Source organism: Thermobia domestica, chromosome 8, assembly GCF_964235325.1.
Source record: "Thermobia domestica chromosome 8, izTheDome1.hap1.1, whole genome shotgun sequence".
NCBI lineage: Eukaryota > Metazoa > Arthropoda > Insecta > Zygentoma > Lepismatidae > Thermobia > Thermobia domestica.
This window is the reverse complement of record NC_137461.1, coordinates 33,822,218-33,838,946: the sequence shown is the minus strand read 5'-3', so window position 1 is coordinate 33,838,946 and position 16,729 is coordinate 33,822,218. Positions and strand designations below refer to the sequence as shown.

General features: G+C 34.5%; 1 protein-coding gene across 1 annotated transcript in view; it reads left to right on the top strand.

The window, feature by feature from the left end:
* The window catches only part of LOC145692832 (acetoacetyl-CoA synthetase-like), a 74,882-nt gene extending 60,324 nt beyond the window's left edge, over nucleotides 1-14,558 (top strand). The window contains exon 12 of the mRNA XM_081768332.1: nucleotides 1,290-14,558. Coding sequence (XP_081624458.1) covers nucleotides 1,290-1,427 — 138 coding nt within the window. The 3' untranslated portion in view covers nucleotides 1,428-14,558. The remainder of the gene's footprint in view (nucleotides 1-1,289) is intronic.
* The last annotated feature ends 2,171 nt before the right edge of the window (nucleotides 14,559-16,729 follow it).

Here is a 16,729-nt window from a genome sequence, read left to right as displayed (position 1 = left end):
AGGTTACAAAGCCTGCAATGAAACGTGTATATATTATTTCATATAAGCAATATAGTTAATAGATAATATATACAATATGTTATTTTTCGACAGTCTCCATATCGGTTGAGGTTATTTATCGACATAGTTTCCATATAGGTTGAGGTTATTTATCGACATAGTTTCCATATCGGTTGAGGTTATTTATCGACAGTTTCCATATAGGTTGAGGTTATTTATCGACATAGTTTCCATATCGGTTGAGGTTATTTATCGACATAGTTTCCATATCGGTTGAGGTTATTTATCGACATAGTTTCCATATCGGTTGAGGATATTTATCGACATAGTTTCCATATCGGTTGAGGATATTTATCGACATAGTTTCCATATCGATTGAGGTTATTTATCGACATAGTTTCCATATCGATTGAGGTTATTTATCGACATAGTTTCCATATCGGTTGAGGTTATTTATCGACATAGTTTCCATATCGGTTGAGGTTATTTATCGACATAGTTTCCATATCGGTTGAGGTTATTTATCGACATAGTTTCCATATCGGTTGAGGATATTTATCGACATAGTCTCCATATCAGTTGAGGCACTTGTCGCATCGTGGGATGAACTTGAATATTTCCTCCTGGTAGAAATCCTATCCTTGCGTGTTCAGCACATCGGGAACAAACTTTTCGGTACTGCAGAATATCGAGTACAATGTGACGAACGCTTCCGAACATTCCCAGTTCTGCTGTCAGATGCCGTAACGTGATCCTCCTGTTGTCTTGAATCAGCTCCTCCACGCGAGCTGTGCTCAAATCTGTTGATGTCATGCTGAGTCAGCCACTGTGCTCCTAGTCGGTGACATTTTCTCTATCAGCCGCAAACTTTCGACGTCATTCTGCAACATGCTGACGAGATATTACAGTTTTTTCGTAAACCCCTATCAAGTGCCGGTGAATTTCAGGCGCGGTTACTAGTTTCGCTCACAGAAATCGAATAACTGAGCGGATTTTTTTTTTTGCGAAACCAGTTTTCCAAACGAGTCGCCATTAGGTTTACCAGTTGCTGAAAATTGCACAGTTGCCAACTCCATGTATTAAAATTACCGCATACTTCTCATTTCTCTATAATAGACGAAACTCCAGAAATATCGGTCTTGTAACTTTAGTTTCTGATCATCCCTCGTACATAAAATACTTGAAAGAAAGATTAAGAAGTAGGCTGAGCTTAGCAAAGAGCCTTAGTATATATTTTTTTTTGTAATAAACAGAAGAATGATAACATACATTTTCCCGTTCTTTCGCAGTACACAATTAATGGTAAAAAAGTCGAGGTAGCGGTACGACAAGTAATCGAAGGCCAGTCGGTAACAAATCAAGGTGCACTTTCTAATCCTGAATCCTTGGAACTCTATAGAAATCTTCCAGAACTACAAGGATGGTGAACTAGTTTTCAAGATCTGGACTATTGCACAGAAATGGATGACCAAACCGTATTAAAAGAAGAATTTCGTAATTACCATTGCAAATTTTAATACTAACTATACGGCGTTTTGTGTTCTTGGGGAAACCTTAAATAGGAAGGAAAAGATAAAGCGTACAATACCATAGCTCTTGCATAGCCAAGATGTAGTACTTTAAATTTGTATCTTTATTTACCTACCCATTTGCAATTCTTGCACTATCAGACGACTAATCCTGCAAGGATGTGAGAAGTTGTATAGTTAGTATTAAAATTTAGAATAGAAAGTATAAAATTGATTTTTCAATATAGTTTTTAGTATCTTTATTATGTATGTTACAGGTAAAAGGGCTTGCTTTCTTGTAGGTTTGTAAAGGAACAGAGGTGGTTTTGGAATATCGTTTCGTTATCACAAATCATTTTGTAAAATATCACGTGAAAGAACTATTTTTAGTGAGGGTCTACGAGGAATTTAATACTGATATATAGTACTGAAGTTCTTTAAATTCTTGGAAAACAATTATTAAAAATGTAAAGGAGGATAAAATGTAGGCTTATGGAATAATACGATATATATATATATATATAATACAATACTAGTTTTCATCATTATACTTTGTTGTTTGGGAACATTCCAACCCTAAAAGAAACATATGATCGAAATTAAATTTACATCATAGATTCGTTACAGTTACTGACAAAAATTACTAGCTCTACCCATCACAACTGTAGAGCTTATTATGAGAATAACTAAAACTTTTCTGATCAGAGTATATACACTTATTTATTAAAACTGAAATACAGTGTTACAGTTTCGACAACTTAACGTTATCTTCTTCATCAGACACTAACTCTGTAGAAATGTGTTAAGTTAGTGTCCGATGAAGATAACGTTAAGTTGTCAAAATCATAACACCATATTTTAGTTTTTAATAAATAAGTATATATACTCTGGTCAGAAAAGTTTTCGTTATTCTTAAAAATTACCAACATAAGCGTCTTTCTCACAACCAGAACACTCTTCATGACCATAGATATTTTATTGATGCACCCACATTTCTTCTCAAAGATCTTCAAAAGATTTATTACCGCAAAATGTTGTCTTCATTTGGCCATTAGGTGATTAAAAATATTGTGGCATAGTGTCTTTCTCTTGGAACCCTGGAGTTGTACAAGAAGGACTTATACAGGGTGTCCCATATAAAACCGGTACGCCTCACGCACGAGGTTCAAGTAACACTTTAACAGTAACAATGAACTAACAATGAATAGATAATAGTAACGCTAAACAGTTACTTGTTTATAAGAGATGCTGAAAGTGGTGGCCATGGGCATCCAAGCATCGCTGACCTCATTTCATGACGTTATCAGCAACACGCTGTAATTCTGCAGGCGTGATGTTGTTAACTTCTTTAATAATGTTCCGTTTAAGGACATCTATTGTGTGAGGATTGTCAGCATATACTTTGCTTTTGAGTGTGCCCATAAATAAAAATCACACGATGTTAAGTCCGAGTACCTTAGGGACCAAGGACCTCTACTGACAAGTCTGTCTTCAGGGAACACGTTGCTGATATGGGCCATACTTTGGTTGGATATGTGGGCGGTTGCTCCATCTTGTTGGAATACTTTCCGATAAAAAGCAATTTAGCCAACTTTCGAGACAACGTTGCCACCTCGCAAGCAATTTAACTAAACTAGAGATGATTAACCGATACGTGTGGCATACCGGTTTTATGCAGGACACCCTGTATAAGTGAAGTGGACTATAACTTCTTCTCATAGTACTTTTTATTTTCTTCTATAACGTAGACAAGTTTTGACAAACACGCGAACAATCAGCTAATTACTTTGAAGCTTGCAATTAGATTAAAATTTCAATCTTAATAAAGTGCATCCATTAAAATTGAATAACGAAGATACGCCTGTAGAAGTTTCTGGGCCTCTTCACAATTGAATTTTTCTCATTGGCAGTATTTTCACGGCTCTAACAGAAAATCTCCTTGTTACCGTGTCATATGCTGCCTTCATAGAAATAATTTACTGAGCAGATATAGTGGTATTCCATAACCACCTCAGTTCCTCTTCTACATTAAATTTTACTATTTTATCCACAACATTGCAGTATTGTACTTGTGTGGGGAGAAAATGTTATATTTTTTTTCTTTCTTTTCGTGATGTATGACCTTCTTTAATGTTTCTGTATGAAAAATGGTTAAGTGGTTTTGTATTATAAATGATATCTTCCTTTGTTTGTTACGTTGCTTTCAATCTTTATCGTAGGTATTCCTGAAACGGTACGTATTTGATATTAGCTATAAAGATTTAGTGCTCCCAATATAAGAGTAAAAACGAAACGTGGCGAGAGTTTCCATTCTAATATTAAAATATATGTATTTTCGGAACTGCTTTGTGCTTGTTCTTCCAACAGTATTCGTGCCTTTAAAATATTTCAGTACATTTCTCTGTTACAATAAATGATTGAAATCGGATGCTGAACTTCTAGATTGAAAAGATTGATTGCACTACTATTTTTTCACTATGTTTATTGTAGATCAAAGATTTAGAACCCGAGAGAGTCGTTTGCCCTGCTACAGAAATGAATGGGTCAAGTGTGAAATATTTTTGGCATGATTGTTGTTTATGAGGGCTTCCAAAAACAAGCTACATATAGAATTTATAAAATAGATGGGCCAAGCATGACGTGGAGAGTGACTCAGTAAAATTTCCCACATTTTAAAGGTAATAAAACAAAAAGTATCGCAGACAGAAACTTGTTTATTCAAAAATCTAAACAGTATTGAAAACAGTTGGTAATTATTTTGTTTTCATTTGAACCACTATTCTGGTGTGTGTCGCAATGACACAGTTGACAATAATATCCGATAAACCACCACCACCTTTTTTGATTGGCTGTAACGCTATCAGTGGAGGGGCGAGAAGAGTGGGGGGTTGTCGCTTCCACTTACCAATCTCCAGCCGTTTTCAGTATAATTCAGTATTATAATTATTATAGTTTGGTCAAGAGCTCATCGTGCTTACACAGATGAAATATGTTTCAGAAGCAGCAGTGAAAGCGTTTCTGATCGAAAGACTATCATGCAGTGGGTAGATAAATAAATAAATAAATAAATAAATAAATAAATAAATAAAGGAAAACTTAAAAGTGTTCGTATGCCTCAGAATATTCAGACTGTGAGAAAGTCTGTTTGGCAGTTCCCAAACCGTTCTGTAAGGATGCACGCTGGAGCTGTTGGAATTCCTAAGGAGAGTGTAAGAAGAATTTACAAACTGTTTTTAATATAATGTTATATATCTGCAATACTCTTTTGTTTTATTAGCCATTAAAATGTGGGGCATTTTGTTGGGTCATCCTATACTTCCGTTTTAAACAGTTTCTGGTGGCTTAAAAAAAAAGTGCTCAGCAAAACTTACGATGCAGTGAATGGATAAAGCATGACATACTTCCAGAAGTAGATCCGTCATCATTTGATTCTATGAGGTTCCAGAAAAAGAACAGTCATGTTTTGTCTTGATCTATCTCTTCTCTTCTCCTCAGGTCAGCAATGTTTCGATTGGTTTGACACAATTTTTCACTCTTCACAGTCCTGAGCTAAACTTCTCATTTCGGTGTACTTTTTCTTTCCATATCTTGTATCACTTAGTCCGTTTCTTTTCTATATCTTGTATCATTTGGTCCGTTTTCTTTCTTTCATCTTGTATAATTTGGTCCGTTTCTTTCCGATATCTTGTATCATTATGTTCGCTTTCTTTCCTACATCTTGTGTCATTTGATACGTTCTATATCTTGTATCATTTGGTTCATTTCTTTCCTACATCTTTTATCATTTGTTCTATTTCTTTCCTAAATCTTGTATCATTTGGTCCGTTTCTTTCCTATATCTTTTATCATTTGGTCCATTTCTTTTCTATATCGTTCATCATTTGGTCCATTACTTTCCTACGTTTTTGTATCATTTGGTCTGTTTCTTTCCTATATTTTGTATCATTATGTTCGCTTTCTTTCCTACATCTTGTGTCATTTGGTCTGTTTTTTTCCTATATCTTGTATCATTTGGTCCGTATATTTCAATCGCCGCCTTTTTTTCTGGATATTTTTTTCCCGTCTGTCCTTGCCTTCATAGCTAGTACATGATTCATCCATGTCTCTAATATGTCAAGAGAGAACTGCAATTTTTGTTTTAATTTCCGAAACGATAGGTTTTGAAAAGTAAACTAAAGGGGAACGTAATGCATGTAAAAAAAGAAAAGAAAGAACAGAAAACAAGTATCAGCAGCCTGTTTTTTTTCTGAAACGTTTTAAATTTGCACTTTCATTCTCACGAAAGTAATAGTCATTTGACCCATCCATTATAGTTACGTTTATCAGTTGTAAAATTCTCATATTGTCGTAAACATTTTTTATGGAGTATATTAAGAAATGATACAGATGTTCGCTTTCTATTGATAAGCTCAGCATTTAATTATGAAGATAAGATTTCACTTTTTTTTCTCGCTCCTTTTCAGTTTTTCTGTTGTCAGAACAGGTCTGAATTAATTTCCTAAGTCACAGCGTTTAGTATCCACTTTCTTAGAAGTTCTGGGCAATTTCCAGGTTCCAAATTGCAGTTCTTGCCGTGTTGTCACAAGAAGCTTGTCGGGTATAGCTATTTATTTTGTCGGTTTTGAAATGAACAAAACTAAATATCGAGTCCCATTCGACAAAGGAACGCAAAGGGTTAAAGGTTTGTTGGTGAGATAAACAAATACGCTCGTGAAAAAAAGACAGACATGAATTAAGAAGTACTGTAAAACAAGGAAAGAAACACTACAGTTATTATCAAGTTCCCTACTAGATTACTTTTATCATTTAGTATTAATATTTCTAATTGAACTGTAACATGAAATGGCGTGTTTTTTTTTTTTTTTCTTTCTTTTACAGGAGAGTGGATTTGAATTTGTATTACAATAATACTATAGCCTAAGTTATATATCGGTATTGGTTTATAAATTCTAATAGTATTAACAATTCAATGGGTTGAGATTTATATTCCGTAGGTGGTTACTGAGAGAATATGAAGTACGACTTAATGTTTCAATATGTATTGCATTTGGTTTGTAGTATAACTTGCCATTAATGTTACGACAAATTTAGGAACAGTATTTTGTTTGTAATTTAGTTTCTTTAATATTGCTGCTATTTTTCAGATGATATGTTTGTGTCTACCGTGTGTTCGAAAAGTAGATTAACGGTGTGTTATTTTTCCAGAGTTATTATTTAATTGTCAATTGAAGGCCACATATATAAGGACAATAAGACGGTGTATTAAAGTTTTAACGCTTTGCACATTTCAGCTGGTGATAAGTTTGTGCAATCAAGATAGGTAGATGCGTACAGTTTGTAGAATTAGGGTGTTCTGTTTAATATTAGAAGCCCATTAGGTAACGTTTTAATTGCTGGTGCTACGCAGAAAATGTTTGTTTACGCAACTTGAATATCACTTCAGGTGTATTCAACAGTATATTGTTGCTTTATATTTCGAAAATTACCATTTTACACTGTACACAGTACTAGGATATGTAATGAAACAAAGTAAGAAGTAAAGTCTAATTAAATAAAGATTGTATAAGATTGATTCAGAAATTAATGCTTCCAAGATTATACTTTTATTTGTGTTTGACAGCACCGATACAGGTATCATTAGAAAGCTTGCAATGTCAGCTACAAATGGTGGCATCTTTTTCAACATAGTTTCCATTACGGGCAACATACTTGCACAAACGCGAAACAAGGTTTTTCATGCCGTCGACGAAGAATTGTGGGGGCTGCTGGTGACTCCATTGCCGAACTGCTAGTTCCATTTTCGCGTCACAACTGTAGTGTTGGTCCTGCAAGTGATCCTTAAGTTTGGGAAGAGCCAAAAATCGCAGGGCGCAAGATCCGGAATATAGGCAGGATGAGGCAGAATGTCAACAAACACTTTGCCAGCAGATGGGACAACTTTGAATTTTTTTGCGGTACTCTATCGACTGACACTTCCTTTACTGGGTCGTAATGGTATATCCACGACTCGTTGCCGACGATGAATGTTCCTGGGCGCACAACCTTCCACGGTCAGAAATTCAATGGCAGCCCGCTGTTTCAACCGGACATCACCACTGGATGCCATGGATTGCTCCATTACTCTGGACCGAGAAGAGATAGGAATGTGAAACAAGTGACATTCTACAGTTTAAACATCAGTGTATTAATGATAAACAGTTCAGAATGTTTGCAGTATTATTGGCCAAGTAGTGGGCTTGGAGACATTACTTTCTGAATCATCCTCCTATTACCAGAGAGCAGAATATTTTAAAATGGAAACTATTCATCGTTACTTTAAATGATGTTTCTTTTAACAGCTTTTTGTTCATAAATTAAGGCTTCATAGAAGATAACAGGTAGACACTGCTCAGGTATACAATTTAGTCCTTTACAATTCACATTAAAATTTGTTGTAAGAAGACGACAACAACGTTGTTTTTTTTTTTGGGGGGGGGGAAGGGATATGGGAATGATGTATATGAAATACAGAAGACTTGTTGGTAATCCTACCGACTAGGCATTACAAAAGTCAGTAACTCTGTTTTTTCTGTGTATTTGAAGAAAATAGGTTCAATAACATCAAATGTATATAAAGTGTTGAGATTGTTTAAACTTTCAATCACTTAAAAAAAAAAAAAAAAAAAAAAAAAAAAAGTGATTTTCTTTGTTGCATTTGAATCTGCCCACCAATTTAAAAGTGTCTGAAAAAAAAAAAAAAAGAGAAAAAGAAAAATATGTAGGTTCTAGTAGGTAGAAAATTCCTGGTGCCTGTTGCTCAAAAGTATAACTAACTTGACAATCCACATGTGTACTAGTTCGTAAGTTACAAATCACAAGTCTGACTTTTACAAGTTGTATACTTCCACAAACAAGTAATGAAAAGGAAAATTGATGTTGAAAGAGAGGTGATAATTTTACCTATACTACGCTTAAGAACTTTTATTTCAATAATTTTGTGAGAACGTAATGTCTGAAAATTCAAAATAATTGTATCAGTATAAGTTACTGATAGAAATCGAGTTACTTTATAAGCTTAACCATAGTATTACGACGTATTTTTTTCTTTTAATAAAGTAGACTTCATTTACTTAAATAATAATAATAATAATAATACTGGTAAGAACACTTTTGCATAATTTAATAAAGGAAAAAAAAAGCTTTCGTCTTTTGCAAAGCTATTTATTCGAGGCGCATCCAGAAAGTAAGTTTCCCACGCGACCCATAGCTAGGAAACCGTATGCTGCGCGAAGCGACTGCGTGCACGTAAGATAGTAAGTTCCTAATATGGCGCATGGGCCAGCGGAACTTCCCTAGGGCTCTCAGTAGCGTGGTGGCAGTAGTTGAAGATGGATGTTCCTATTCGAACTCCCACCGCGTGTGAAGTGCGAGCAATGATAAAGTTTTTGAATGCACAGGGCATAGCGTCACCGTCAACTGTATCGTTGCAAAAATGTCAATGCTGACCTCATGCTCTTTGCTTTGCTTTCTGGAGTCAGTTGCTTCGGCACCCACCTGGCACACAACTTCTTGAACAACAGGCGCTCCGTGACTATGGTGTGCAATAAGAAGCGGGAAATTTGCGGGAATTGCTTGCTCATAATGTTAGGCCCATAGATCTGGCACAGCTGGCGATGGATTTCAATCGGCGCAATGCCCTGTGCATTCAAAAACTTTATCACTGCTCGCACTGCACACGCGGCTGGAGCTGGAATAAGAACGTCCATCTTCTACCACTGCCATCACGCTACTGAGAGCACTAGGCTACTGAGAGTTATGCTGGCGTATGCGCCATACTAGAACCTTACTCTCGTGCACGCTGTCGCTTCGCGTAACATACGGTTTCCTAGCTATGGGACGCATGATAAAGTTACTTTCTGAATGTGCCTCGTATGTGGACGTAAACGTTGTATTATCTAATTGACTGTATTTATTTAATAAGTAAAACTTTAATAAGTTTGTTAACTACAATTTCTAAGATTTATCATCAGAATATTTCACTTTCGTATTTATTTATGGGACTAATTTACCTGTTTTCAAATAATCTGCTTTGATGAATGAAGTTGAGAAATTCAGTACAATCTTTCTAATTAAACAATTTCACAATTGCTGTAGTCCTGTAATAAGATCTCTTGGAGGCGACATGATGTGGTGGGAAACGATGTGCACTGTGAGGATTTGATCTCGCATGAAGGTCGGTCTGTGTTCGTGATTCAAGTTTTGGTCGTGGTTCGGAGCCTACGGCAATAGTAGCTCCCATCCTTCTACACAAAAAAATCACAGTATTGCTTTTTATGGTGTGTCTTTCTAATCAGATCATTCAAAGTACGAGGAGGTACCAAAAGAAACCGAACTTATTTATTCACATTTTAACCACAAACCTTCAGTTTCCTTCAAAGTACTCTCCACTTGCTAATCTTGTCTAATCTTTTATTCCATTTTTTGAAACATTGTTCAAATTCATCTTTTGTGATGTTTGATAGCGCCTCCGTCGTTTTCTCTTAACCTCAACATCATCAGCAAAACGCTTTCCTTTCATATCTCTTTTTCGTACCAAGTTTCTTCACCTGTGATAATTTTTGAAACAAGTTTGGATCATTTCGAGATTCTTCTCTCAAAATACAGCATGCTTCCACGCAACCTTGCTTCTGTTCAGCAGTGAACAGTCGCAGCACGAATTTAACAGCCACCCTTTTCGTTCTCAAATCTTCTGTCAAAATTCGCTACACTGTGAACTCCAAGTTCTCCCGACAGCTCCATAATTTCTTCAATGATCTGTCGTCAATCTTCGTTGATGATTGCACGATTTTTTGAACATTTTCATGTGTTTGGGCCGTGGAAGAACAACCAGAACAAGGTTTGTAATCAATTGACAATTCACCATTTTTGAAATAGGAAAACCACTCAGACATTTGTTTTCCCCATAGCGTCGTCCTTGTACGTCGTTTTTAACATTTCAGGACTTTCTTTTCCACTTTTTACGAGCAAAAAGCACAATTTCACAGCTGTGCGCTGTTCACAAAAATCAATCATTGCAAAACCGACGATCACACAAAAACAGTTGTCACTATAAACTCTGCCGAAACTAGTCCTGACCTTCTTCAGCGACGGCACTTTGCTTACTAAGTCAGGAACGTTCGCTCTATGCGCTCCTAGCGCCAAAACGCGGTACTACAGAAGCTGTGCGCACCAAAAAATTAGTTCGGTTTTTCTTTTGGGTATTCCCACGTATTTTCTCATCACTTCTAAATAGAATCACAAATAAGCAAATTTTTTCTCAACTCACATTAGTACTTGGAATACAAAATAAAATTGCGATTTATTAGATTCATTCACCCCAACATTATTCAAATTTAATCAGATACTTTACGTTTCCTGAAATCAGCCGTTAATTTTCGGATCATAAATAAACACCTTGTACCATTTTCTCAAATGAAACCTTAAGAAAGCTTAAGGGAAGGTCAACATATCTTGAGAAAACTGAGTTTTGTTCCTTTGCAGTGGTTGGTATTTTCTCCTACTTAATTAATGGTCAATGATCTTCAGAGAAACTACTTTATCCCATGAACTCCCAAATTTGTGATGTTTTGTATGAAGGTGTTGTACAATCCGCGGCAAAAAACCTGCAACATAAGGATGTAAGTTTATTGTGAAACTACGCCTAACAGCACAGGGAATGAACATAACGTCTAAGTGGAACGAATTACGCCAGGATAAACCTTGGTCTCCTCCCGTGCACACTTATTTTGGAGCAAAATACTTCGTCATTTCACAATAAACTTATATGCTCATGTTGCAGGTTTTTTGCCGCGTGTTGTACAAGTCATGTGTGAAAATATTCCTTTTTAGTACACATCCCTCATCTATTAGTGTGACAAAGATTCTTAATTACGAAATTGATTTCTCTTTTACTCAAGATATCAGTAACTGTAGTATTTGTTCTAACAGTAACTTTTGCGTTTACAATTTAAATTCTTCACTGTAATTCCAAGAACATTATCCAGATTTTTAATTGTGGATTATCGAAAATATTTAGATGATTAGTGAGCGAAATTACCAAGAACTATTGTGGGAAATCAAAATTCTATAAACCATTCATCGTAGGAATACTAGTATGTGCTTTAGCATTGTAATCTGTTCTGTGGTAAAAGTTTTCGAATACAGCATACAAAACAGTTCATCTTACTTACGAATCAATTAACTTTTCCTGTTATCTTCACCATTACATGTTTTAGGTCAAATGTAAGTATTTGTATGCATATTGCAAGTTTATTGCACTATACCAATATTTAAAAAAAAAAAAAAATAGAATCGCTGGTATAAAAAATCCACAAACTTGTAATGCTAATTCAATAAAATTGTAGGTAGTATTCACTGTTACATAAACGAGAAATGTATGCTTGTAAAATACACTTGTACTTGTGTTTGTACAAGAGTACAGTTTTGAGAAATGAGGCCCTACTAGGGCTGTTGTGGCAGAATGAGAAATAGTTAAGTGTACAGTATCGATTAAGTAGTATTTTCTTGTGGCTTATTTTTCTATCGATTTAACTTTGTTATGTATTAAACAAACTAAATAGTTGCCGAAACAAAGTAGTGTGGCCAAAATTTTTACAAAGCAAAATATACTGATACTAATTATCTTTACTATGTACTTTTCCCGATGGAAATGACAATAAAAGTACACAAGCATTAGATTAAAAGTAATTACAATGAGCTCTTGACTGTCCGTATTACAGCAGAATAAGCGTGGATAAGCAAGGTATTAATCCCAGTCCGTCGAAGGTAATGAAAGTTTTCGAATACAGTATTTTAAAACGTTAAGTATTGTTGTAACATTCTGAAAAACTTTGTTTCTAGTAACTAGATGAGATTAGGACGTTTCTAAGTAGTTTTTAAAGCCAGCAAATTACAGCTGCCATTCAAGTGACAAGTACATTTAATATTTCAGTTCCTTTCCCTTTGATGATTCAAGTTTCAAACAAATAGAAAAGAAATTGTATTGAGCAAAATAAACAACTGAGGTTCATAATACGCAGATCAAAAATAAGTTGAACGTCTAAGGTTGGTCATGGTAGAATAAAAAGTAAGTTAGACTAAGATTGTCTGTGGTACGCGGAACATAAATAATTAGACTAAGGTTGCCTATGATAGTTGTGTACGTTAAGGAAGGCAATAAGTGCATAATATATATTGAGCAATTAAGATCGTGTATAGTGTACAAGACGCTAGGAAGGCTGTCTATGATATGCAGAACAAAAATAAACAAATAAAGCTAAAATTATCCATAGTGCGCAGGATTAAGGTAGTATATGATTGTAGCAAAGGTAATAAGAACATTCTCCGAACCTAAACGAGTAAATTTCCATTGGATATTTTCGCCTCATGTTCTAAAGTAAACAACTTGTACCTCAACAAACAAATCAAATGAAAGAAAAATGTCTTGTAAACTTGCTGAAGAAAATAGGTCCATGAGGCTAAGCGGTTAGCATTCTTACCTTTCGTGCTGGGACTCGATAGTTCCAGTGGGAATACGTAGTTTGAACTCATATTGATCAGTAGATTTACATCCTATATAGTCTCATTAAACTGCAAACTACTATTTTAAAAAAATGCATAATTAGAACTCCCTGTAGAGGGTGCCTTTAGTGTACTTTGGTCCCGGAAATAAGCCGCTTGAATCAGAGAGGTAGCGAACTAATTTTAAAAATTAGAAATTCTGAAAAGAGCTGAAAGCCGTAGTTCTTCGTAGGTTCCAACACTAGAGCAGCGTCTCGTGAACAGTCTTCAAGTGAAAACTACGTTTATTAGTACTCGTTTCCTCCGAAAGCAGGTTTATCTTCTTTTGTTCGTTTGTTTCTTTAAAATTTGAGGTCTATCAGGATACTTGTATTTTCTTTTAAATAGTATCAAATAAAATTCCCTTAATTTTATGTTGGTATTAATAGAATAAGGTACATATTAGTTTATTTTCTTAATAATTCAATGTAATCAAGAACATTTTATAGTTATATATAAAAGCATTTAGAATTTGCAAAATCTTCATCAAAAAACGGCCATACCATGCGGAGTACATTGATTCTCGTCTGATTACCGAAGTCAAGCAGCATCGGGCCTGGTTAGTGCTTGAATAGGTAACCTTATTAAATTGTATAGTCTATACCTATTTCAGGTTCTCGGTTATAGCGTGTGATACATAATTCACTTCAACTTTACTTTTGCTGTCTTTCTGGACTAATGTTCAATCCAAGAGCACAAGTGCAGACCTAGAGGACTACTTGGGGTTCGCGGACCACAGGTGAGAAAACGCTCCATACGTGAACTCTCTCTTCGCCAGCTGTTTTTGCTTTTCTTCTTCTTTTCAATATGTCTTCACAAATCTTTTTACTGATGCATAGCAAATGCAATGCCGCAAAGAAATTAATTTTGTATGAAACTTATTTGTTCAGACGTCGAAATAGTTAATTTGCGAATCGCGTGATCTGTGCGCACTTAATCAAGAGCTCGCTGTAGAAAGAAAATTGTATTCTTTACTGTATAATAATCTTTTTAAGATAAATCGCAAAATATATATAAAATAATCGTAGTAAACGTTGGTCCTGAGAATCAAAATCGGTAAGACTGGTCGTATGAGTTACACGATGTAAGATTACAATGTACCTGCAAAGTTATTCAGTACAGGTAGTTTTAGAGTCCATTAAAAAGAAGTAGATAGTGCATAACGATGCATCCTTAACTGAGGAACATATTTGTATGAAATATTATTTTGTAAGCAGAAGCTTAAATGTGTACGAATGTTTGTACTTTCTTTTAGAACGATGAGAAACTAATTTCGCATTATAAAAAGTTAAACCACAGAACATATTTTTATACAAGTTTACTGTAGCACAGGTTTATGCTTACAATTTTTATTGTTTTACTTTTATCGTGTAGTTTTTACAATTTTTATGGATATTGTTACAAAATGTTTCAATATTATTGATTATATATATATTATATTGTGACAATTAAATGTTATTTTATTTAACTGCATTTTTTGTTTTTATTTAATATTAACAATACAAAAGGTTGATCAGTTTATATCGGACCCAATTGCATTTTTTTTCGCGCTTGATCCTAGCCACCTGTTTTAAGTTGGTCACAAGGAAGCAGGTGGTTAGAGTTACATTGAAGTTGGACTAGAGAATTCGCAAGAACAAGAAAGCTCTCCGTGGGTGGTTTCGGCTATGTCCGAACACTCGTATCCCCTTACTAGTGACATTGTAAGTAAATGTATATCCACCAACGTTGCCATCTCTGATTTATGACTTACACATGTAGGTTTAAGAGGTCACTTTCCTCTCTTTCTTTTTCCCTCTCGCCGTGGGTTTGGGATTCCGCTTTGCTCTTTTCTCCCCCTCGCCAACGAAAGGTACATACTCTATTTTGTGTTAATGCTAGTAAAAAAAAAAAAAAAAAAAAAAAAAAAAAAAAAAAAAAAGTACACGACCACATCAATATTTTAATATTTCAGAGTATACCATATTTTTATTGTCTGATCTATCTATAACAAGAAATCATGTGTAATATTCACTATTTAATGCAAATGTCATAATTTATTCTTAAAAGTATGTATTAAAATACAAAATATACACCACTTTCAACTATTAAGGAGAATGAATTCTGTTATTATTTATTTATTTTGCTTATTTCAATTTTGTTTCGATAAAATTAAGAATATTAATTAAATAATGAGTAAAATATTTGCTTTTAAATGAGTAAAACAAGAAACGGATTTTTGCAATCGATTTAGTGTTTCAAGAATACGTTTTAATCTCCTTCTTGAATTCGCATAGTTTGAAAGTTTTAATTACAGTAAAACGATACTCGTTATGTCATCAAAATGTATATGCTAAGATGGAGGAATAGGATTTAAAATGTATGTCAAGAATAGGATATTTCGCGACATGTTAGGGAGATGAAACAGTATATAAACTCATTATTAAAGGTAAGTGAACACTTGCTCCAGCATTTTGTGAAATTCCACTTTAAGAGGAAAAATTCTATAATTATTTTCTCAATATGTAATAAGATACAGGCCACTCCACTAAATTTTCTCACTCCAATTTCTTAAAGTATATCATATTATGCTGCAGTTATTGCTTAAACATGAAATACGAGCGAAATGTTTTGAGGAAATTTAATTCGAGGAAAATTACCTACATGAACTTTTTTATAAGAAGTGACAAATGGAACCCTCGTATATCAGGGTTATTAATAGAATATTTATTTATGAGGTGTCAACAAAATGATTTACGCAACATTACAGAATTATTAATGATATATAAACAAAATCGATTGAGTTGCTTTTGAGAATATCATCCAATAATAAACTCACTTCTGTTAAAAAAATTACCCCTTGCGGATTTGTTCGGGAGAAATTACTTAACCCTATTATAGGGTTATTAATCAAATTATTATATATAGCCTTTTTCGGATTTGAAAAAAATCGTCCGAAAAAAAACTCACTCCAAAAGTGAACTACCCCTTGCCGATTTTTCAGGATAAATGAGTTATCCCATATTATTATGAATCATGTATTTATGAAACATGAAAAAATCGTTAGAGGCGTTTCCGAGAAAATCACATTTTTTTATTTTCATGTTCAGTAAACTACTCGTAGTTTTGGCAGTAGTAAAAAAATCGAAAAAAAAACACCGCTAGAGAATCTTATAGAAACCTTAAATTTAAAATTACGTCTCGATACGTTGAGCCGTAGTTATGCCTTCTAGGCGACCAAACATATTTTCATTGGGACGAACAAACGTCCAGAACTCCGTTTTGAGGCATGTAGAGGCGATCCAACGTACAAATTCTTTTAAATCTCGATTTTTCCATTATATTGCTATACTTTCTTATCTCCTATCGTTGCTCGAAAGTAAAAATAAAATTTTTGGAAAGAAGACAATCGAGACTGTCTTGTCTCATCATCACTAGAAAACTGCTGAACCATTAAAAAAAAAAAAAAAAAAAAAAAACGCACTTGGCTGGAGCTGGATTTTTCATATCCCCTTTCATTATAATGAATATCCTAAGAGGTATTTTTCTCCAATTTCAAACTCATCTGTTATTTAGCCCATCATCATGAGAAAAACTGATAGACTCTTTCAAATGGATTTTGCAATGTAGGTAGCAGTTGACTCGAGTCGGGTTTCTTTCATGTC